This window comes from Oncorhynchus mykiss, chromosome 27 (assembly GCF_013265735.2).
Source record: "Oncorhynchus mykiss isolate Arlee chromosome 27, USDA_OmykA_1.1, whole genome shotgun sequence".
NCBI lineage: Eukaryota > Metazoa > Chordata > Actinopteri > Salmoniformes > Salmonidae > Oncorhynchus > Oncorhynchus mykiss.
This window is the reverse complement of record NC_048591.1, coordinates 9,716,246-9,738,423: the sequence shown is the minus strand read 5'-3', so window position 1 is coordinate 9,738,423 and position 22,178 is coordinate 9,716,246. Positions and strand designations below refer to the sequence as shown.

The 22,178-nt window shown below is 41.4% G+C and overlaps 3 protein-coding genes, 1 long non-coding RNA gene and 1 other non-coding gene across 6 annotated transcripts in view; 1 reads left to right on the top strand and 4 right to left on the bottom strand.

The window, feature by feature from the left end:
* The window catches only part of LOC110507499 (mitochondrial import inner membrane translocase subunit TIM50), a 30,983-nt gene extending 24,325 nt beyond the window's left edge, over nt 1–6,658 (bottom strand). The window contains exons 1-3 of the mRNA XM_036965703.1: nt 6,407–6,658; nt 5,074–5,233; nt 4,330–4,361 (exon numbers count right to left, since the gene is read on the bottom strand). Of these exons, the coding sequence (XP_036821598.1) occupies nt 4,330–4,361; nt 5,074–5,233; nt 6,407–6,646 (432 nt within the window). The 5' untranslated portion in view covers nt 6,647–6,658. The remainder of the gene's footprint in view (nt 1–4,329; nt 4,362–5,073; nt 5,234–6,406) is intronic.
* A 317-nt stretch (nt 6,659–6,975) lies between these two features.
* LOC110507497 (ras-related protein Rab-1A) lies at nt 6,976–9,499 on the bottom strand. The gene is made up of 6 exons (XM_021587519.2): nt 9,355–9,499; nt 8,987–9,059; nt 8,678–8,773; nt 8,478–8,573; nt 8,229–8,360; nt 6,976–8,062 (listed from the first exon to the last, which is right to left on the bottom strand). Exons 1-6 carry the CDS (start codon nt 9,366–9,368, stop codon nt 7,838–7,840), a joined length of 636 nt encoding a protein of 211 aa, XP_021443194.1. The 5' UTR covers nt 9,369–9,499; the 3' UTR covers nt 6,976–7,837.
* Nucleotides 9,500–9,648: 149 nt separating this feature from the next.
* LOC110507496 lies at nt 9,649–13,431 on the bottom strand. Of its 2 annotated transcripts, none has more exons than XM_021587518.2 (5): nt 13,300–13,431; nt 12,075–12,300; nt 11,404–11,868; nt 11,208–11,258; nt 9,649–11,091 (listed from the first exon to the last, which is right to left on the bottom strand). In XM_021587518.2, the coding sequence occupies exons 2-5, from the start codon at nt 12,211–12,213 to the stop codon at nt 10,613–10,615; spliced, it is 1,134 nt and encodes a 377-aa protein (XP_021443193.2). In that variant the 5' UTR covers nt 12,214–12,300; nt 13,300–13,431; the 3' UTR covers nt 9,649–10,612. The 2 variants fall into 2 exon arrangements, with proteins under 2 accessions (XP_021443193.2, XP_036821600.1); XM_036965705.1 differs by having other exon boundaries at nt 13,236–13,367.
* On the top strand, nt 12,518–17,099 carry LOC110507498. Its single transcript, XR_002471137.2, has 3 exons — nt 12,518–12,969; nt 13,338–13,467; nt 15,307–17,099. It is a non-coding gene; the product is annotated as an uncharacterized LOC110507498 (long non-coding RNA).
* On the bottom strand, nt 13,807–13,879 carry trnar-ucg. Its single transcript has one exon. It is a non-coding gene; the product is annotated as a tRNA-Arg (tRNA).
* Nucleotides 17,100–22,178: the final 5,079 nt, after the last annotated feature.

Below are 22,178 nucleotides of genomic sequence, written 5' to 3'. Positions count from 1 at the left end.
TGAGCACAAGCCTTTCTTGTGAGCTTTTCTACAGAAATGTTTGGCGATCGACTAGGAATGCCTTGATGATCGACCAGTCAATCGCAATCAACCGGTTGGTGACCACTGCCCTAGTGACAAAATTGTTTTTCATATTGCAAGATAATACTTTTAATCGATTGCAAAACAGGGGAAAATGGGAGCCAAACAGAAACAAATCCAAAGGCTACTTGACATACGATACAGCTGTAGATTTACTGATGTCATTCAGTACAAAATTGAGTGGCTCCTTATTTTATCCCCCCAGAGACTCAGTGTAGATGACTAGTCATGCTTTCACTAGCATGTTCAGCCTTAGAACCTTGAGGCAACTGCATTAATGCAAAGCCAAAGATATGCTGCTGTACAAGATTGGCCTTGAAATGTTACTGCATTAATCTACCCTTGCACTCTTCCATCAGACAGGTGTTCCAGACATTAGGCTTCTCTGGTTCCTGAAAGAACACCATAGAGATGAGAACAGGATCCAGCTCCTTTTCTCACAGTGACACCCAAACACCTCAAATTAACACAGCTCCTCCAGTCTGAGGGGGACATGGGTGGGATCCAGCACCCAGAAGCCTGGCACACTGCACTCAGAGCAGCCTGACAAGTGTGCCCACAAGAGCCCTTTGACGTGGGTGATGGGTGAGAAGTGAGAAAAGCACTCTTTTAAGTGCCCACCTACACACAGTTTCAAACCCAGAGCTCGAACCCCTGGAAGTGGGCCACAACTCACAGCAACCTAACAAGTGTGCCTTTTGAAGTGGGAACAAGCTTAAACTGTAAAGTGAACAACAGGGCATGAGAAGTGAAATAAGTGAGCCCCAAACCCAAACCTTTAAACACTGACACAGGCCAATCTCCTGAGAAGTGTACCCTTTGGTGGCTTGATCTCACTTAAGGCAGGACATGATGGGCAACACTTCATGAGAAAGTGTGGCAGAGGTGTACAACCGCAGACCAGGATATCTGACCAAATATTTGTGCCAAACAGGACCAAATAGATCACTTAACCTAAGACTTGGTTGTAGAGCTACTGATGTCCCTCAGTACAAGAATGAACACCTAATTTCCTCCCCACAGAAACTCACAGAAAGTGTAAATGACTAGTCATGTTTTCAGTAGCATGTTTTCAGTAGCCTTAAAACCTCTGGCTACTGATGAATGCAAAGCCCAATTATGCTGCTGTACAAGATGGCCCTTGGATGTAACTGCATTAATCTATCTTAGGACTCTTCCATTGGACATGTGGGCCAGGGGTTCACATTAGGCTCTTCTGGTTCTGGAGAGGAATCCATAGAGATGTCAACAGGATCCAGCTAATTCTCGCACTGACACCCAAAGGGTTCCAATTGACACAGCTCCTCCAGTCTAAGGGGGAAGTGTTGGATCCAGCACCAATAGGTCTGGCACACTCCACTCACAGCCTGACAAGTGTGCCCTTTGAAGTAAGAGAAGTGTGCTCTTTCAAGTGCCCACCTTCCCAAACCCACACCTCTAACCCATGGCAGAAGGCCACATTATCATATAGGGCCCACACCCCTCAATCACAGCAGCCTAAGAAATGTGCCCTTTGAAGTGGCCACAGGTTAACTATAAAACACCAAATGAGGGTCTTTGGTGATGAAGTGAGCCCTAAGAAATGTCAAAGTCCCCAAACCCACAGCTCTAACCCCTGGCACATATCACAGTTACCTGAGACATGTGCCCTGTGGAGGACGTTGCCCACCATCCTGTTCTCATTCCACACATCCTGCCCAAGCTAATGCCTCTGAAAACATTAGTGATTTCAAGAGTCATCTCTGCCAACTACAGTATGTTCATCTTGAGGCAAGTGGCTTTTGGATGATATTTTACCCTCTGATTAAGTGTGTCATGTATAGTAAAATGGTGATACATTGCTGTAAGCACAAGGAACCTTAATATTAGGTACAGTGCATTGCGAATGTATTCGGCCCCCTTGAACTTTGCGACCTTTTGCCACATTTCAGGCTTCAAACATAAAGATATAAAACTGTATTTTTTTTGTGAAGAATCAACAAGTGGGACACAATCATGAAGTGGAACGACATTTATTGGATATTTCAAACTTTTTTAACAAATCAAAAACTGAAAAATTGGGCGCGCAAAATTATTCAGCCCCTTTACTTTCAGTGCAGCAAACTCTCTCCAGAAGTTCAGTGAGGATCTCTGAATGATCCAATGTTGACCTAAATGACTAATGATGATAAATACAATCCACCTGTGTGTAATCAAGTCTCCGTATAAATGCACCTGCACTGTGATAGTCTCAGAGGTCCGTTAAAAGCGCAGAGAGCATCATGAAGAACAAGGAACACACCAGGCAGGTCCGAGATACTGTTGTGAAGAAGTTTAAAGCCGGATTTGGATACAAAAATATTTCCTAAGCTTTAAACATCCCAAGGAGCACTGTGCAAGCGATAATATTGAAATGGAAGGAGTATCAGACCACTGCAAATCTACCAAGACCTGGCCGTCCCTCTAAACTTTCAGCTCATACAAGGAGAAGACTGATCAGAGATGCAGCCAAGAGGCCCATGATCACTCTGGATGAACTGCAGAGATCTACAGCTGAGGTGGGAGACTCTGTCCATAGGACAACAATCAGTATATTGCACAAATCTGGCCTTTATGGAAGAGTGGCAAGAAAGCCATTTCTTAAAGATATCCGTAAAAAGTGTTGTTTAAAGTTTGCCACAAGCCACCTGGGAGACACACCAAACATGTGGAAGAAGGTGCTCTGGTCAGATGAAACCAAAATTGAACTTTTTGGCAACGATGCAAAATGTTATGTTTGGCGTAAAAGCAACACAGCTCATCACTCTGAACACACCATCCCCACTGTCAAACATGGTGGTGGCAGCATCATGGTTTGGGCCTGCTTTTCTTCAGCAGGGACAGGGAAGATGGTTAAAATTGATGGGAAGATGGATGGAGCCAAATACAGGACCATTCTGGAAGAAAACCTGATGGAGTCTGCAAAAGACCTGAGACTGGGACGGAGATTTGTCTTCCAACAAGACAATGATCCAAAACATAAAGCAAAATCTACAATGGAATGGTTCAAAAATAAACATATCCAGGTGTTAGAATGGCCAAGTCAAAGTCCAGACCTGAATCCAATCGAGAATCTGTGGAAAGAACTGAAAACTGCTGTTCACAAATGCTCTCAATCCAACCTCAGAGCTTGAGCTGTTTTGCAAGGAGGAATGGGAAAAAATGTCAGTCTCTCGATGTGCAAAACTGATAGACATACCCCAAGCGACTTACAGCTGTAATCGCAGCAAAAGGTGGCGCTACAAAGTATTAACTTAAGGGGGCTGAATAAATTTTGCACGCCCAATTTTTCAGTTTTTGATTTGTTAAAAAAGTTTGAAATATCCAATAAATGTCGTTCCACTTCATGATTGTGTTCCACTTGTTGTTGATTCTTCACAAAAAAAATACAGTTTTATATATTTATGTTTGAAGCCTGAAATGTGGCAAAAGGTCGCAAAGTTCAAGGGGGCCGAATACTTTCGCAATGCACTGTAAGTAGCTGGTCACCTCATGTACTATGATGAGGTTTTCATTCAAAAAGTGTTGAGTAAATGGACATCAATTCACTCAGGGATCGAGGATTCACATCATAAAAGCTGAGCCTTGGAAAGGTGTTGCAGACTTCAGGCTCCTCTGGTTCCAGAGAGGAAGCAATAGAGGATGAGAACAGGATCCTTGGACTTCTCTCACAGTGACACCCAAAGACCTCAAATTAAACAGCTCCTCCAGTCTGCAGGGACAAGTGTGGGATCCAGCCCTAAGAGGCCTGGCACACTCCACTCACAGCAGCCTGACAAGTGTGCTTTTCAAAATGCACACCTTCCTAACCCCACACCTTTGACCCCTGGCAGTTAACAGACTATTTACAGTAGGCTGACAACAGTGCCCTTTGAAGTGGACAACAGGACCACACCTGAAAGGTGAAAGAAGTGTGCTCTTTGAAGTAGCCACCTTCCCAGACTCACACCTCTAGTCCCCGATGTGCCTTGTGGGAAACCATACACACCGCAAGCGCTAGCTTGAACCAATTGACGAGCTACATGGGATCTCCCTGAGAAGTGTGATAAGTGTGTCATTTTACATCACCACCTCCCATTATGCACACTTTAAAACCCACTGGCACAAGCCACTGTTTGCTTGAAGTTCGACAGTACTTCGTCTGGAAATCTTTTACCTCTACTTTTTAATAATTGGTCATAAGGCAATAGACCATATGTTCTACATCTAAACATGTTAATGAAAACATACCGCATTTCCTTGTTCATCCACTGAATTGCTACCTGTAGATAGGGAGGAAAAACACATTACTCATGATAGTATTATACATCTATGATATTATAGAGCTATGATATTATACATCTGTTTGAAACATGAGTATTTATTGCATTACATGTATCAGATGCCATGTGTCCACAAATCAAATTACTTCTGAAAAGCATATGGCATCGCACAATGTGTCATGTGTTTCAGAAGAGAGACAGACATCGTGAAACATTCAGCCATTCCTTTTGACAAGTATGGTCATGTCTTCTCCAATTCCACCATCCATTACTGTCAGTCCTGTTAGGCTGACAGTAAGTAAAATAACACTGGAATATGCTAAGGAATTTGTATCTTTGATTCATAAACAACAGCTATTGAACAGTAACTTGATCAGAAGAGTCAGACATGCTTTTAAATTATTATTATTTTTAAACACAATTGAGAAAGACATAAGACGAGTGCAAAGAAACAGCTGATCCAAATTCTACACCATTGAGATGAGTTGAAATTCAAGTAATATTCAAAATGCCCATTCACCTAAAGCTCAAAACAAATGATCAAGAATGCCTTCCTAAAAGGAAATATTCCACAGAGCAAGGAGAGCGTGTCCCAAATCACTCCACTATCTTCAGTATGACTTTCACTAGTGCTGCTGGTTAAGTGTCAGCCCTTGACATGCTGCTGCTCTGACAGAGTGGAGGGGACCAAAGAGGGAAAAGGCGGACTCACCGAATACGTACACCATGCCGACGGCACCCCCTATCCCCATCAGGCCTGCTAAACGCATCACCATCTTCTTGGCATAGGCTGTGTTCTCCTTCTGTTTCTTGTCCTCTCCCTGGTCCTGCTTCTGCTCCGAGTCCCCATCCCCCTCTGGAGGGGGCTGTCCCTGTCAGTGCAAACAGCCAGGTCAAATTCCTTTATATTTCCTAACACAAGCCAGCTAGACATTATATTAGGAATACATAGCTACAATACAGAATAGCTTGGAAAATATGGAATTTGTATCATTTAAAGGGAAATGAGATTATGCATATGCCAGAAGCTAGTACCAAATCAAACTAACTCAGTGACTTAAGACATTGGTCATAGATTCGAAAGATTTAGAGATTACATTTAAAGTAAAATATCCTGCACTGTTATTAAACTGTGACAAGATTAATGTGTGTGCGTGCAGGAAATGCATTGGGGGCGTGGAGGGTATACCCGACCTTCAAAAGTTATAAAAAAAAATATTCAAAAAAATGTAAAAAACCTTGACAGATACCATATATCTAATGTAATGTTAGACTTGTACCTTGATGTATGAAAAATAAATAGATGGTGGCTGAATGTGGGAGTATAAGCGCATAGCTAGCTGTATATCTAGGTAAAGCTAGTTAGCTAACGTTACTTGGCTAGGTGATGAATCCACTTGGTAGCTAGCTAGCTGACTAGTGTCATGATATAAGGCTCGTTTATCTCCTGGAATATGCCTGGATGTGTGACATGTGAAAGTAAGCTGGTGATTAGCGAACGTTAACTAACTAGCTAGGTAACACTAACTCACTGGCAATTGAAAACAAAGATATGTAGCTAGCTAACTAGCTAATTATTACAGCTAGTAGCAAAGGCAATGTTGGTAGGCTAGCTAGCTAGCGGACTGGATATAGCCAGTTGAATGACAGGGTCCGTGTTATCTGGGATCCTTGGGACGTCACTGCCTCATTGAAGGTGAAATGTAAATGGTTTAGCTAAGTGTTAGGGTATGGTTTAAGGTTAGGTTTTATGGTCAAGGATCCCGAATTGGAATGACATGGATGGCAGGATAGCCTAGTTCAATATGTTAAATCGGCGAATGTATTGGTTCAGCACAAAATGGGGTGTATAAATGGAAAAGAATAGCCTCGTGAGAGACTAGGAGGTTCAACAAACTGGAAATGACAACTCATGAAAACCAAACCAGCTAATTGATTAAGTGTCTCTTTGGCTTTTCTGTAGCATTGCTTGTTAAAATAATGTATATCTAGCTAACGTGACCTAACCAAGCATGGAGGAATGTCAGCTAGCTAGCTTGACTCACCTGACTCTTCTGTTGCTGCTGAAGCCTCTCTTGCAGAATTGCTTGAGCGAGTCCACCTGTAGCACTGCCATCTCCTGTTTGCGGCTTCTCAGTGGAAAGTGCCCGAATCAAGGCCACCCCCGTGGAGTTTGAACCCCCTCTCCCTCCGTTCCTGAGCCTGAGGAGGCCCCTGCTCGCCCGGACACACATGGGGAACATCGACGTTGCCGACATCTTGAAAGGGACAGAGCCGGTGAACATAGCGCGAGTGAAAAGGACAAACGCGCCTGATTGGCTTATGTTACTCTGAGCGACAGCCATAAAATGCAATAAAAATCGTTAAAGGTCATGTGGAACAAAATAGGGCGGTATTTACAGCCTTTTCTCCAATCGAAACAAAGATTTCGTTGACCTTCGAATACAACCCAAAATGTCCATCATTACTGATGGCAGTGCCCAAAGTCTGTTTAAAATACATCCCTGCACTGTACAGAACGGCAGTTTATATACTGTAATACAACAAAGTGTATTTTATATTCCTGTACCACTCTTATTCCCTTCGACCAGTGTAGGTTATATGACATGGCTTAGTTTGCACTGATTTGTCTTTCAAATGTTAAACTTTTAGACCCTGTTATAAATTGTGTTTCCGTAGAGCATAGCAACGATCATTGCCATACTTTATTTTTCATGTTGCTTCTATTTTGCTTCTCTATATCTAATATTCATGACCACTAGAGGGCAGCCATAACAACACAGTTGCTTGCATCTGCTTCAGGTTATGTGTGTTGCACCCACAGCTATAGAACGATTCTATTTCTATGATTGCACCGATGTACCAGGGATGATTTGCAACTGTTGTACCTGTGCACCACTCTATTTGTGGACATTATTTTAAGGGATCAGTTGATCAAATTGTTCCTATACATCAACAAGTTTCAACTAACAGTGCATTATGCATAAAAGCAATGAAGAAAACAAATTAAGCCGCAAATATATAATTTATTGTCTTCATTAAACAACAAACGTTAATCAAAAAGTGTTTAACACAAGAAAAAAGTACATGTTGACCACCAGTGGTAACCAAAACAATCAGTTCTTCACAAATGTTACAGATAAAATTACACCCAAAATTCACCTTACATGTTCAAAGCATCAAGCAAACATTCACCTACCCCACATGGGTAAATCAACTGTTGTTTTTTGGTCACATGTTCGATACCCAGGCCATTCAAAGGTAGCACGGTTGCTGTCTGTGTTCAGCTATTACATTAGAATGGTACCGACTAATTCAAAGGGTGCCTTTCCCGCGGGGCACATTCTATGCACTGTTGCATAACTATTGCATAGCTGTTCTCACAAGGATCAATTACCATCTCTGAACAAAACAAAAGGAAATTAAGATAGTGTCCAAACTCATTGATTCTCTTATTCTGTAGTTTGTGTATGGCACTAGCAACAAGAATTCCCCTCCTCTGCGGCAGCCTCCTCTTTCCCCCCAGGCCAAAGGGGTGCACTGTTTATCTTGTTGCCCACTTTAGCAGCCTCACTCTGAACACCATCACTTCCAACACGCTTCTGTATTTCAGAGGCCATGGTTAAAAATGATTTCTCTACATTATCAGCATTCTTTGCACTGGTCTCCAGGAATGGAATCTTTAGGGATGAAGCAAATTCCTGAAGCAATCATACCAAGAAAAAGAGAGCGCAGAATTTTATGTCATTTATCACAACACAATGGAACAAAAGCACAATACCTATGATTGACAGTAATTTGTAGTTAATGAGGAATCTATTGTGCATTGGTGACACAAGCATTTTATGAATGAGAACAGACACTTACTTGACCAGTGGCAAAGTCCACTACCTTTTTAGAGACCAAGTCACACTTGTTTCCCACAAGCAACTTGGAGACATTTTCACACGCATAGCGGTCAATCTCCTCCAACCACTGCTTCACGTTGTTAAAGGACTCCTGGCAAAATAGTTGAAATCTTGTATGTATAGTTTTATCTCTAGCTCAGGTACATTGCGATGCAATAGACGGTCAATCCAGCCCATAGAGAGGAGGAGTTCAAATACACTGTATTACCTGATCAGTGACATCATATACAATGATGATCCCATGTGCTCCTCTGTAGTAGCTGGATGTGATGGTCCGGAACCTCTCTTGTCCGGCTGTGTCCCACTAGGAGAGATAGATCAAACAGTTTGAATTTACAAACAATCTTTCCCACATCCCCAAAATGTACAACTGGAGCTATGCAGTTTGTCTTGTAAATATGTATTTACAATTTGTAGTTTGACAGTCTTCTGTTCCATTTCAATGGTTCTGATCTTAAAGTCCACCCCGATTGTGCTGATGTAGCTCTCTGTGTAGGTGTCATCCTGAGGAGTAGAGACCACTGAGCAGTTCTATTATTTACAATGGGAGAATGGGCTGAACAAACCTTCAAACAGTGGTTAATTACTGGGTTTGATGACATTTTGCAGTGTCCTTTCCACAAAGGAAATGGCCTTCGCTTTCTGTTTGCACTAGACTCATTGCTATATGGAACAACACCAAAGATTGTGTGCATTCTATTTTAACACAATGCCTACCGCAAACCGCAAGAGCAGGCAAGACTTGCCGACACCAGAGTCTCCTATAAGAAGCAGCTTGAACAGGTAGTCGCTGAGGAATACATTACATTATTATTTAGGTTGATTATATCAAGTAGGATGAAAAATAAATAAACACACCATTGATAGACCTAACATACACTATGGTTATTGCATACAAAGCAACAAAAAAGTGTCCCAAGTTCAGAGAGCATTTTATTCTACCATAAACCTAAAGGGGCCTTTAACAGTAGCTACAATGTTATCCAAGACAATAGCCTACCTAAACATGACACCACATCCTACTTCGACAACCACACAAATAATGCTATAAATGCCATTGTCACTCACAACTCATAACTACTTACTATTCAGGATTCATGGCCAGATATCCAGATCCAGAGGGCAGAACGTAAAAGAAAAGGAATACAACGTCTGTGTTATCTTTGGCTTTTCACAGATGCATTGTGTTTCCGTCCTTCAGAGGGCAAACAGCACCAGCACCTTGTATGATGAGCCGGGAGTCCTATCATTTATTAAAGCCGAAGATCATGTTTCAATGTGGTCAGTACCTGAGTCTTAAAGCTGTAGCCTGGTTTAGCTTCAGAAATGACTGATCACAGATCCCATTCATTCATGCGCTGCCTCCAGGAACAAATAGGTTAAAAACAGGTTGTTTTATTCTCAAGATTTGGTTGAAGGAGTCACACATTACATGTTACAGTACAGTAGTCTAGAGTATGTTTTAAAAATCATTCAGTCTGGAAAAACAAAAAGTTAATTGAAGTTCAGTGAAAAAGGTTAACTTTTTCATAAAAACACATTTCTTCAGCATTGACAAAATATAACTCAAAACTTTTCTAAAAAGTTAGACACTCATAATTTAAACTCAATACAAAATGAAAATACATTAAATTGAAGTGCAAATGCTACAAATATGGCCAGTTTCTATTTAGTCGTCTTGTAGTTGTAGTGGGATTTATTGCCCGTTTGAAAACCAAACCACCTAACTTTTGGATAGTAATGACAGAGGTTGGCAGATCAAATCTCATTCATACTTTCCACATGTACGTGCTGCTCTTTTTCTTAGTCATATAATTCATTTGATCCAAATTCATCTATAAATGTGGCTGGTTATGCTTGGAATGTGTGTGGATGACCGGTCATTGCATACTTGTTAGAGGAAGCCTGCAAACAAGGCTATGTAAAACAAAATAGGAGCAGATCAACAGTTCGCTTACACTCGAAAAGCGTTTTTAGAGTATTGCACAAGTTTTCTCTGACAAACATACTTGCAATGTCCAGTCTTGTTTCATTCAGTAAAAAAAAAAATTACAAAAAATATGATTTACCATAATTCTGGAACCATGACACATGGATGCATTGCTCTTTTTAATCAAAAGTAACAATAAACCAGTCACTGGTTAGAAAGATCATCTCCAGTATATAAAGATATTCATCATTTTATTTGGGCTTCCTGCTATTCAGTACTCTCTATACTAGTGGCAGCATACTCATTCTCAAGGTGAATCAGCAAATAGTATTAATGACATGATCTCGGTCCACGGGCAAGCACTTCACAGGTAGGGTCCGTGTGTGTGTTGTGTTTTGTTGGTGAACTGGGAGTTAAGGCGGTGGGTGGCCGTTGACCTTGTCCCGCAGGAGAGCCAGGGCATTGGTGGAGAAGTCTCGCAGGACGCTCACAGTCTCTCGCTGCATCTGCAGGGAGTCGCGTACAAACTCCTGCTGCGACTCCACCAGCTGCTGCACGGACTGGGCCAGGGCCCCCAAAGACCCCGACACGGCCCCTAGCAGGGCAGTAGTGGCCTGCTGCTCCTTGAGACTGAGGGAGGCACTGTGGGCTAGCTGCTTCCGGATTGCCCCCTGCCCCATGACAGACCCTGTAGAGGTGGAAGAGGAGAGAGGAGCAGGGAGAAAGGAAGAGGAGTGAGCTGGGTGGGAGGACGAGGAGGTAGCTATGGAGGAAGACACAGCGGTGGAAGAGGCAGCGAATCTGGAGTAGGTGCGACGAGGCTCAGCAGGGGGGCGGAAGGAGCCCATGTGCCGCGGCTCCTCTTCTAGGTCCTCAAATCCCAGACTGTCGTCTATGGGCAATACATAAACACAATGTGAATACACACAGTTCATAGATGCATAATTACACGGAAACCTAGGTGCAAACACTTTTACCAACAACAAAGTGCGAGAGAAAGAGTTTTACCTTCATCGACTGGTTTCATGAATGAAAAATCATGAAATGACTGAGGATCCCCTAAAAGGACAATAAAAAAATATGACAAAGAAGATAATAATAATCAATACAACATGTGAATAGAGTGTGTTGAATGCATGAGTGTTGGGGAGAAAGAGCTCATGAGAAAAAGAGAAACATTGTTCTGAATACAGGAAAGACTCACGGCCAAATGGCATCGGAGAGAACATGCCAATATCTTTATCCGGAGTTGAGAAAGGAGACATAGAGGAGCCCATCGCGTGGGGGCTGGTGACAGGCATAGCCATGTGATGAAGGCCAGCCATACCATTAGAGGTGCCAGAGGAGCGAGTCGACATCCCTGACATGTCACCAAAGTCATTCTCCTCAGTTTCATCATTCATACTGCCCATGGTGGCCTTGTTCGGAGGGGACATGGATAGTATCTCGTGCACCATTTTCTCCACCGGCGACAGGTTCTGGGAGATACGGACACCGTTAGGCCCTCGCATGGCCACCATCCTACGCTTGGCATCGCACTTTAGGTCCGCCCACTTCTTGACGATCTCCATGACCTCCCGTTGGCACTCGCTAATTTTGTTGATGTGAATCGCGATGTCCGCCCATGTTCGCTTCCTCAGGTCTGACGAGGCGCCTTGGTTGAACTTGCCTGTGGTGGGTGACCAGATAATAGCACACCAAGGATAAAAGGCAAGCAGGGAACAAGAGACAAACAAATGCAAAGCAAACGTGTCTATTTTGAGTGCTTCATGCTGATCATGAATAAAGGCTTCACACATTGCTATGCATAAACTTCGTAAATGTATCAAATCATGTAATTTGTGCCCACAGTACACACTGAGGGGAGGTACTTACTTACGAGGATGTGCCTGTTTCTTTTGACTTCAGTCAGCAGCAGATGGACTTCATCGAAGGTGAAGCGTGACTTCCTTTTCTTCATGGGCAAGTTGCCCCCAAGTTCCTCTATTTCGCTATAGGTGAATTTAAAATTCATGTTGCACTCCTAACAGCCCTTGGCCTGTCCTGTTTACACGCCCAAGAGACCTATACCTGAGAGGGCACCACCCCTGGCACTGTCAGCCTGCAGGAGAGAACAAAATGTAAAACACACAACTGATAGGAATCCCTGTGTTATAAGAGACTATGTAGCTCAGTTTGTAGAGCATGGTGCTTGCAACGCCAGGGTAGTGGGTTTGATTCCCTGGACCATGCCTGCGTAAAAATGTATGCACACGTTTAAGTTGCTATGGATAAAAGCATCTGCTAAATGGCATATATTATTTATTATTATGCATATATTATAGAATAAAGTAAAGAGTGCATTGAATTTATAAAATGTTTGGGTAAGATTTTTGTTCTGTGGGAAAATAATATGCGTATCAATGGGTAGACCAGGGATCCATCCCTAAGTGTGCCTAAAACATGACTTCTGTAATGCATCCTCTTTATTAAAAAATTGTAGGCTAGGCATACATTCCAGTAGTCACGACACCATTACTATTGCCAATAATACCTGACAATTGACATAATAATTCGTTGTAAAAAATAAAACTCTGCATGGGAATTAAATGTGGGTACGTCTTTAAATTAACCATTCGTATAATTAGCAGCTTCAATCTTACACTCTCTTGCTAGGCCAATGAGCATTATGCTTCCTGGTTCTTTGTTGAGCCCCCCTTGTGTACTCTACGCTGAATGTAGCCAACTACATTATTTTGCGGTACTTCGAAGGCCAGTGTTTTCAACCACGGTAAACGTGCATCCTGCCATGCAACGAAGGGGACAAAATACCAATTTGAAAACGAACAGAGATCATTACAAATATGTTGTGGATTAATTGATAAACCAATAGCGAGATTTTCCTACGCATTCTGCCTAGCTAGCTACCATTTTGAAAGAACGTTAGCTAATGTCGGTCGCTAGCGAGCTAACGCTAGCTAGCTAACGTAGGTCGTCCGCGTTTTTTGCAGATTGTTTGTTGATATAGAAACGTTAACTAGCTTAGTAATTAATCACCTTGACAAAAGAGTTAGCAACAACAAATGTGAAGTTGTGATTCATTGGATAGAGCAGGAATTACCAATAGAGTGACGAATGTTTTTTTTTCTCCTCTTGCAGTGCAGCTTCATAAACTTCGCACAGACGACGAGAAGAACGCTGAGTTGCGCAGACTCTGATCGCGCATTTTCCATGACCTACAGGCGGCCACGAGCGCAACATTACGAAATCTTACCAGAATACGAATTTGGTATGATGCCAAGAATGGCCACACTACAGTTCAACGTGCATCAATCACTGCTACAATTGTTACATAATAACGTACAGTCATTGATTGAACGAGTACACACCCTGTGGTGACATTCCTCAACCAAATCATGTTGCTACTAAAACATATGACGGCCTTAAATACTAGGTTACCGAATTGTAAGAATATAGCATACACGAGCGGAAATCAGTCGCTAATCAATCTAAAACAAAATAGGCTCAATGTCAATAATCCATAATTGTTTTGGCTTCAAGAGACATGACAATACTAATGTAGTGACATTGGCAACATATTTAAATAAATTACGCTAGAGAAGTTAAACGACCACGAAGGGACTCGAACCCTCAATCTTCTGATTCGAAGTCAGACGCCTTATCCATTAGGCCACGCGGTCTATGCAAAAGATCACAATAACTTGCAATTTAATGCTAGCTTAATTTAATAATGTATATACAGAATTACAATACCAGTCTATATGTATCCTGTATATGAGTGAATTAATTCATTTTGAAGTTTGCAAATTAACACAACATCAGAGGGATGTAATATTGGGAGGATGTGGGTCTAGCCTACTTGATGTTATGACAATTAGGAAACTGTGTAATGGAAACCAAGTTTGACATCAGCTATATTGAAGTGCTAATATAGTCTTAACGAAAACTCAAACATGTCAATTGCTAGATACATTTATCTGTAAGTCCAGTTCACAATATCAACACAAACTACATGGGAGAATGCAGTCTGCCATTAAGCAACTGTTGTTAAATAAATAAAAATGAAAACGGAGCTATAAAGTGCATTTAAAAAAACTATTGTCCTCATTGACAGATAAAATTCATTAAAGTGTTCAAAGCAAAGCAAACACAGAATGTTGATCCCTTCCCAATTTCTTTTGTCTGCCTGGTGACCACAAATAAGTAAGCGTTGTATTCAGCGCATGTGACAATAACATTTGATTTGATTTGAACAAGCATAGCAACCCAATTCCACTGATGCCTTCTGCATCGAAAGGGGACTATGGAGCCAGATACCTGCCAAAGGTTGAATGACCACTACCATTTGAAAGTTTGGGGTCACTTAGAAATGTCCTTGTTTTTGAAAGAAAAGCACATTTGTTGTCCATTAAAATAACATCAAATTGATCAGAAATACAGTGTAGATATTGTTAATGTTGTAAATGACTATTGTAGCTGAAAACGGCTGATTTTTAAAATGGAATATCTACATAGGCGTACAGAGGCCCATTATCAGCAACCATCGCTCCTGTGTTCCAATGGCACGTTGTGTTAGCTAATCCAAGTTTATCATCTTAAAAGGCTAATTGATCATTAGAAAACCCTTTTGCAATTATGTTAGCACAGCTGAAAACTGTTGTTCTGATTAAAGAAGCAATAAAACTGGCCTTCTTTAGACTAGTTGATTATCTGGAGCATCAGTATTTGTGGCAGGCTCAAAATGGCCAGACACAAAGACTTTCTTCTGAAACGCGTCAGTCTATTCTTGTTCTGTAGATTGCTTAGGGCTAACAAGATAAAGGTAAACTGTACAGGCAAGGAGATTGAATCTAAAACAAGTGTAACTTATCTTGGTGTGTCCCTAGATCAATCCCTTTTCAATCCCAGATTGCTGCCAAAATTCTTTCTAAAATGGCAAACAAATGGACATTTTTGATATCGTAACAATAACGTAAACTCACTCACTTTTGAACATCGCCTTGGTCCGTACAATTTACCTTATTTTAGCACCCCAAAAACGTAATACTTCCAGATCAACTGTAATGTCAATACCATTGTAAAGCACAATTTCTCCCCTTTCCAACAGAATCAATTACATGACCCCCACGCTGCCCGTTTCTCCATGATTCAAGAAGGCAATGAGCCCCGTCGGGTCTTTTTAAAAATGGCGGGTGGGGAAGCGAAACTAATGCGTTACGTTAGATATTTTAACATCAAAGTGAAGAAAATGCTTGTCTCAACCTTGATTCCATGTCATTTTGATTATGTCTGCTCTGCTTGGTATAGTGGGCTATCAAAAAATGTTATCAGGTATATGCTGAATGTCCCGCCCAGGACCACATAGGGGTACTGGAGTTCCGGGAGGTGGGCTTGTTGCCTTTGGAGTCCAGAGTGGACCAACTTAAACTCAATCATATGTTTGACATCTTAATGATCGTGCCCCAGGTTATAAGAAAAACCACGTTGATATGGTCTATAACCAACACAGTTACAATACCAGAGCTAGTGTTATGTCTTGTAAAATCAGTACTGCGTAAGAGTAAACAGTACTGCGAGGAGCACGTTTTTCTATACAGGCATTTGTCTATGGAATAGCTTCCCCCTGGAAAACAAGCAAAGAAAAAGTACAAATTGCTTTAAAAAGCAGGCAACGGTTTTAATTTGTATAAGGTTGTCTTAAGTAAGAGAAACCACTCCACTGCCCTTTGTGACCCCTACTGCTGGTCGGGTGTATTGATTTGAAGGACCGGTATGATGTGCAATGGATAGATTGTTTTAATGCAAAATTAATATGGTTGATTTTTAAGGTAAGGGGGGAAAAGTGCAGTGAATAGGGCCACTTTTTAGGATGTCAAAATAAATTAATGTATTTATGGTTGTTTGTAATTTTGTCTTGCCTTTTAATCATTATATGTGCTATTGTTTTTACCATTGAGGACCACTTTGGAAACAAGCGTTTTAATTCATACTTTCAAGTGATATCCTCTGGGTCCACATCGTACATTTTGTTGTATATGTCTGTTACCCAAAGTAAATTCAATTCAATACCAGTAGATGACGTAGAATAGGCTTGGGCTTTCAGGAAATGACTTGTGTGAGAATGATAAAGACACAGAAGAGCCTTGTCTAGAAGAACCGAAATGACCCAAATGGTCAAGACTATCGAAAGCCTATTCTTATTGCCGGATCTGTTTTCCCTATCAGCCACTGCACGTGCTTCTTCAACTATTTTAAAATGTATTTAGAGGCCTGCGAGCTAGGGTTTATTTTTATTAAGGGGAGCCCTATACTAAAAACAGCTATAAAATGCAAGTTTTTATTTATTTTAATTGTATTTAATCTTTATTTAACTAGGCAAGTCAGTTAAGAACACATTCTTATTTACAATGACAGCCTACCAAAAGGCCTCCTGCAGAGGTGGGGCTGAGATAAACCATTTTTTATTAAATAAACATTTTGGACAAAACACACATCATGACAAGAGAGACACAGTGTCATTACATAAAGAGAGACCTACAGTAAGACAACAACATAGCATGGCAGCAACACATGACAACACAGCATAGTAACAATACAACATGACAACAAGATGGTAGCAACACAACATGGCAGCAGCACAAAACATGGTACGAACATTATTGGACTAAGACAACAGCACAAAGGGCAAGAAGGTAGACAACAATACATCACACAAAGCCTCCACAACTGTCACTAAGAGTGTCCATGATTGAGTTTTTGATTTGAATGAAGAGATTGAGATAAAACTGTCTATATTGAATGTCTTTTGCAGCTCATTCCGGTCACCAGCTGCAGCAAACTGAAAAGAGGAGCGACCCAGGGACGTGTGTGTTGTATGTGGAGGATGAGGGCTGCAGTAGGTATTTCAGATAGGGGGGAGTGAGGCCTGAGAGGGTTTTATAAATAAGCATCAACCAGTGGGTCTTGCGACAGGCAAACAGAGATGACACAGTGATGTGTCCTATAAGGAGCATTGGTGGCAAATCTAATGGCCTAATGATAAAGAACATCTAGCCGCTAGAGAGCACCCTATCTATTAATTACGTCTCCATAATCTAGCATGGGTGGGATGGTCATCTGAATCAGAGTTAGTTTGTAACCAAGTCTGGATTTAACCTTAGCCTGCAGCTTTGATATGTGCTGAGAGAATGACACTGTACAGTCTAGCCATACTCCCAAGTACTTGTATGAGGTGACTACCTCAAGCTCTAAACCCTCAGAGGCAGTAATCACACTTGTGGCGAGAGGGGCATTCTTCTTACTGAATCACATGACCTTTGTTCAGAACAAGGTTAAGGGTAGAGAAAGCTTGTTGGACACTGAGAAAGCATTTAACCCAAAATCCGGGGGGCAGCAAAGTATAAGACTGTATCCTCTGCATATAAATGGATGAGAGAGCTTCCTACTACCTAAGCAATGTTGTTGATGTAAATTGAGAAGAGTGTGGGGCCTAGGATCCAGCCTTGGGGTACTCCCTTGGTGACAGGCAGTGGCTGAGACAACAGATGTTCTGATTTTATACACTGCACTCTTTGAGAGAGGTAGTTAGAAAACCAAGCCAAAGACCTCTCAGAGACACCAATACTCCTTAGCCGACCCACAAGAATGTAATGGTCTACCGTATCAAAAGCTTTTTGCCAAGTCAAAAAAAAGCAGCACACCATTGTTTAGAATCAAGGGTAATGGTGGCATCATTTAGGACCTTTAAGGCTGCAGTGAAACATCCATAGCCTGAGCGGAAAGTAGATTGCATACCAGAGAGAATACTATAAACATCAAGAAAGCCAGTAAGTTGATTATTGACAAGTTTTTCCAACACTTGATCAACAGGGACAAATAGAAATTGGCCTATAACAGTTAGGATCAGCTTGATCTCCCCTTTAAAATGATTCTGCAAGACACCAGCACCCAAAATTATAGCCTAAATTGCAATGTCTACATGTTGAAGGCCTATTTTTTTATTTGGATTGGCCTAAAATTAACATAGAATTATTATAGTGACAGGCTAAAGAACTTTGGATAATTTTGAATACACATGGATTTCAATAAACAACTGGATGACTGTTCTATTCTCTTTGATTTAGTTCATATTGCAGCTCAGACAAATGACTGAAGGGATGACATACTGACTGACTGAACTGAAAGAAGGATGAATTAAATGTTCAAATATGTTGGAGTGACGAGTTGCACCTATCATGCATGCTCTGCACTATTTGGCTAGTAGGCAAAAAGGCCTACAGTGCCTTGCGAAAGTATTCGGCCCCCTTGAACTTTGCGACCTTTTGCCACATTTCAGGCTTCAAACATAAAGATATAAAACTGTATTTTTTGTGAAGAATCAACAACAAGTGGGACACAATCATGAAGTGGAACGACATTTATTGGATATTTCAAACTTTTTTAACAAATCAAAAACTGAAAAATTGGGCGTGCAAAATTATTCAGCCCCTTTACTTTCAGTGCAGCAAACTCTCTCCAGAAGTTCAGTGAGGATCTCTGAATGATCCAATGTTGACCTAAATGACTAATGATGATAAATACAATCCACCTGTGTGTAATCAAGTCTCCGTATAAATGCACCTGCACTGTGATAGTCTCAGAGGTCCGTTAAAAGCGCAGAGAGCATCATGAAGAACAAGGAACACACCAGGCAGGTCCGAGATACTGTTGTGAAGAGGTTTAAAGCCGGATTTGGATACAAAAAGATTTCCCAAGCTTTAAACATCCCAAGGAGCACTGTGGAAACGATAATATTGAAATGGAAGGAGTATCAGACCACTGCAAATCTACCAAGACCTGGCCGTCCCTCTAAACTTTCAGCTCATACAAGGAGAAGACTGATCAGAGATGCAGCCAAGAGGCCCATGATCACTCTGGATGAACTGCAGAGATCTACAGCTGAGGTGGGAGACTCTGTCCATAGGACAACAATCAGTCGTATATTGCACAAATCTGGCCTTTATGGAAGAGTGGCAAGAAGAAAGCCATTTCTTAAAGATATCCATAAAAAGTGTTGCTTAAAGTTTGCCACAAGCCACCTGGGAGACACACCAAACATGTGGAAGAAGGTGCTCTGGTCAGATGAAACCAAAATTGAACTTTTTGGCAACAATGCAAAACGTTATGTTTGGCGTAAAAGCAACACAGCTGAACACACCATCCCCACTGTCAAACATGGTGGTGGCAGCATCATGGTTTGGGCCTGCTTTTCTTCAGCAGGGACAGGGAAGATGGTTAAAATTGATGGGAAGATGGATGGAGCCAAATACAGGACCATTCTGGAAGAAAACCTGATGGAGTCTGCAAAAGACCTGAGACTGGGACGGAGATTTGTCTTCCAACAAGACAATGATCCAAATCATAAAGCAAAATCTACAATGGAATGGTTCAAAAATAAACATATCCAGGTGTTAGAATGGCCAAGTCAAAGTCCAGACCTGAATCCAATCGAGAATCTGTGGAAAGAACTGAAAACTGCTGTTCACAAATGCTCTCCATCCAACCTCACTGAGCTCGAGCTGTTTTGCAAGGAGGAATGGGAAAAAAAATTCAGTCTCTCGATGCGCAAAACTGATAGAGACATACCCCAAGCGACTTACAGCTGTAATCGCAGCACAAGGTGGCGCTACAAAGTATTAACTTAAGGGGGCTGAATAATTTTGCACGCCCAATTTTTCAGTTTTTGATTTGTGAAAAAAGTTTGAAATATCCAATAAATGTCGTTCCACTTCATGATTGTGTCCCACTTGTTGTTGATTCTTCACAAAAAAAATACAGTTTTGGGCCTCCCGGGTGGCGCAGTGGTTAAGGGCGCTGTACTGCAGCGCCAGCTGTGCCATCAGAGTCCCTGGGTTCGCGCCCAGGCTCTGTCGTAACCGGCCGCGACCGGGAGGTCCGTGGGGCGATGCACATTTGGCCTAGCGTCGCCCGGGTTAGGGAGGGCTTGGTCAGTGGGAGTGTCCTTGTCTCATCGAGCACCAGCGACTCCTGTGGCGGCTAACCAAGGTGGCCAGGTGCACGGTGTTTCCTCCGGCGCATTGGTGCGGCTGGCTTCCGGGTTGGATGTGCACTGTGTTAAAGAAGCAGCGGCTTGGTTGGTTGTGTATCGGAGGACGCATGACTTTCAACCTTTGTCTCTCCCGAGCCCATACGGGAGTTGTAGCGATGAGACAAGATAGTAGCTACTACAACAATTGGATACTACGAAATTGGGGAGAAAAAGGGGTACAATTCGAAATGTCTATGTCGCAAAGTTCAAGGGGGCCGAATACATCTGCATGCTTCCAGAAGGGAAGCTGAGGGTTGCTTTTCTGCTGTGGTGCTGCATGCTCACAAGCTCTTCAACTGGGCAGCAGTGTTGCGATGGAAGGAATAGACTACCTAAAACCACTGCAACAGAGTTATTGTAAAGTTTGGGAATAAGCTTATGCCAGACTTAGCCTATGTTTAACCTCTCCCTTGTTAATTTCAAAGTCCATATGTTCATGATCCGATTAAAATAAATCATGTTATTCCACAGAATATGCTTTGGCAAGATGTTGTGATGAAATATTCTATAAAAACATTTTTTGAGTGGAAAACACTCCAGTGGTCATACATAACTCATAGATTCACCAATCATCTAATATTAATCTGTTTCATTATTCCTGGTAGATACCAGTGGTGGAAAAAGTACCCAATTGTCATCCTTGAGTAAAAGTAAAGATACCTGAATAGAAAATGATTCAAGTAAAAGTCACCCAGTAAAATACTACTTGAGTAAAAGTCTAAAAGTATTTGGTTTGAAATACACTTAAGTGCAAATAAATTCATTAAAAATCCTACAATGTGATTTTCAGGATTTTTTTTTCTTCTCATTTTGTCTGTCATAGTTGAAGTGTACCTATGATGAAAATTACAGGCCTCTCTCATATTTTTAAGTGGGAGAACTTGCACAATTGGTGGCTGACAATACTTTTTTGCCCCACTGTATGTATCAAAAGTAAAATAATACATAATTTCAAATTCCTTATATTAAGCAAACCATATGGCACAGCCATAGCCAGGGGCACACTCCAACACTCAGGCATCATTCAAAAACAGCATTTGTGTTTAGTGAGTCCGGCCAGATCAGAGGCAGTAGAGGTGACCAGGGATGTTCTCTTGATAAGTGTAACGAGTTCTTTTGAGTGTCAGGTAAAATGTATGGATTAAAAAGTACATAATTTTCTTTAGGAATGTAGTGAAGTAAAGGTTCTCAAAAATATAAATAATAAAGTGAAGTACAGATACCACACTAAACTACTTAAGTAGTTCCTTAAAGTATTTTTACTTAAGTACTTTACACCACTGGTATATATTACTGATTATGATTGCAGACAGAGCCCAGTGAGTGGAATGGTGCAATATTGAATTAGTCATATTTTGATAAGGTGCATGCATGGGGATGTCCACGTCACCCAGAGATATATCCATGCAGTAGAGATGCACCTAGCGGACTGAAACTTCACTGTTGTAGGCATATTTCAGCTAGTGCTATCTAGACTTTCACTGGCAAACAAACCATTACATTAGCTATCTAAATGTGAAGTAAATTCAACTGAGGAGTAATAGAAAATGGAGACTTAAATTGAAAATGTGCAGGATACCCCTTTCCGGTTTCCCTGACTTCTATTTTGTATATACTGTGTTGTGCTTGTTCGGGTAACACTCCTCACAGGACGTTTGCTGTACGTTTTTTTGTTGGTGAGATGAAACTGCCAAAACTGTGAAAGGTATAATTGTATGTCAGAATTGCAACACAAGATTTGTTCAAGCTTAAAATGTTCATCCGTAATCGTAACATGGTGCTTTGTATGTGCGCAGATTAAATTTTGTTTCACGCATGGCTTTTCTTACGATCCTAACAATTTAGGTATGGATTTTCTTACGATTGTAACGATACGTGCAGTACCAGTCAAA

What these genes read in the sequence shown, in the direction of transcription:
- LOC110507497 (XM_021587519.2), bottom strand. An exon ending in GCCTGCTCTTGCGGTTTGCG is followed by an intron (nt 8,774 to 8,986) that starts GTAGGCATTGTG and finishes TCTACTCCTCAG; the next exon opens with GATGACACCTACACAGAGAG. An exon ending in TGGACTTTGCCACTGGTCAA is followed by an intron (nt 8,063 to 8,228) that starts GTAAGTGTCTGT and finishes TGATTGCTTCAG; the next exon opens with GAATTTGCTTCATCCCTAAA.
- LOC110507496 (XM_021587518.2), bottom strand. Translation starts at nt 12,213, where the DNA reads ATGAATTTTAAATTCACCTATAGCGAAATAGAGGAACTTGGGGGCAAC. An exon ending in AAACAGGCACATCCTCGTAA is followed by an intron (nt 11,869 to 12,074) that starts GTAAGTACCTCC and finishes CACCCACCACAG; the next exon opens with GCAAGTTCAACCAAGGCGCC. An exon ending in CTCTCCGATGCCATTTGGCC is followed by an intron (nt 11,259 to 11,403) that starts GTGAGTCTTTCC and finishes TTGTCCTTTTAG; the next exon opens with GGGATCCTCAGTCATTTCAT.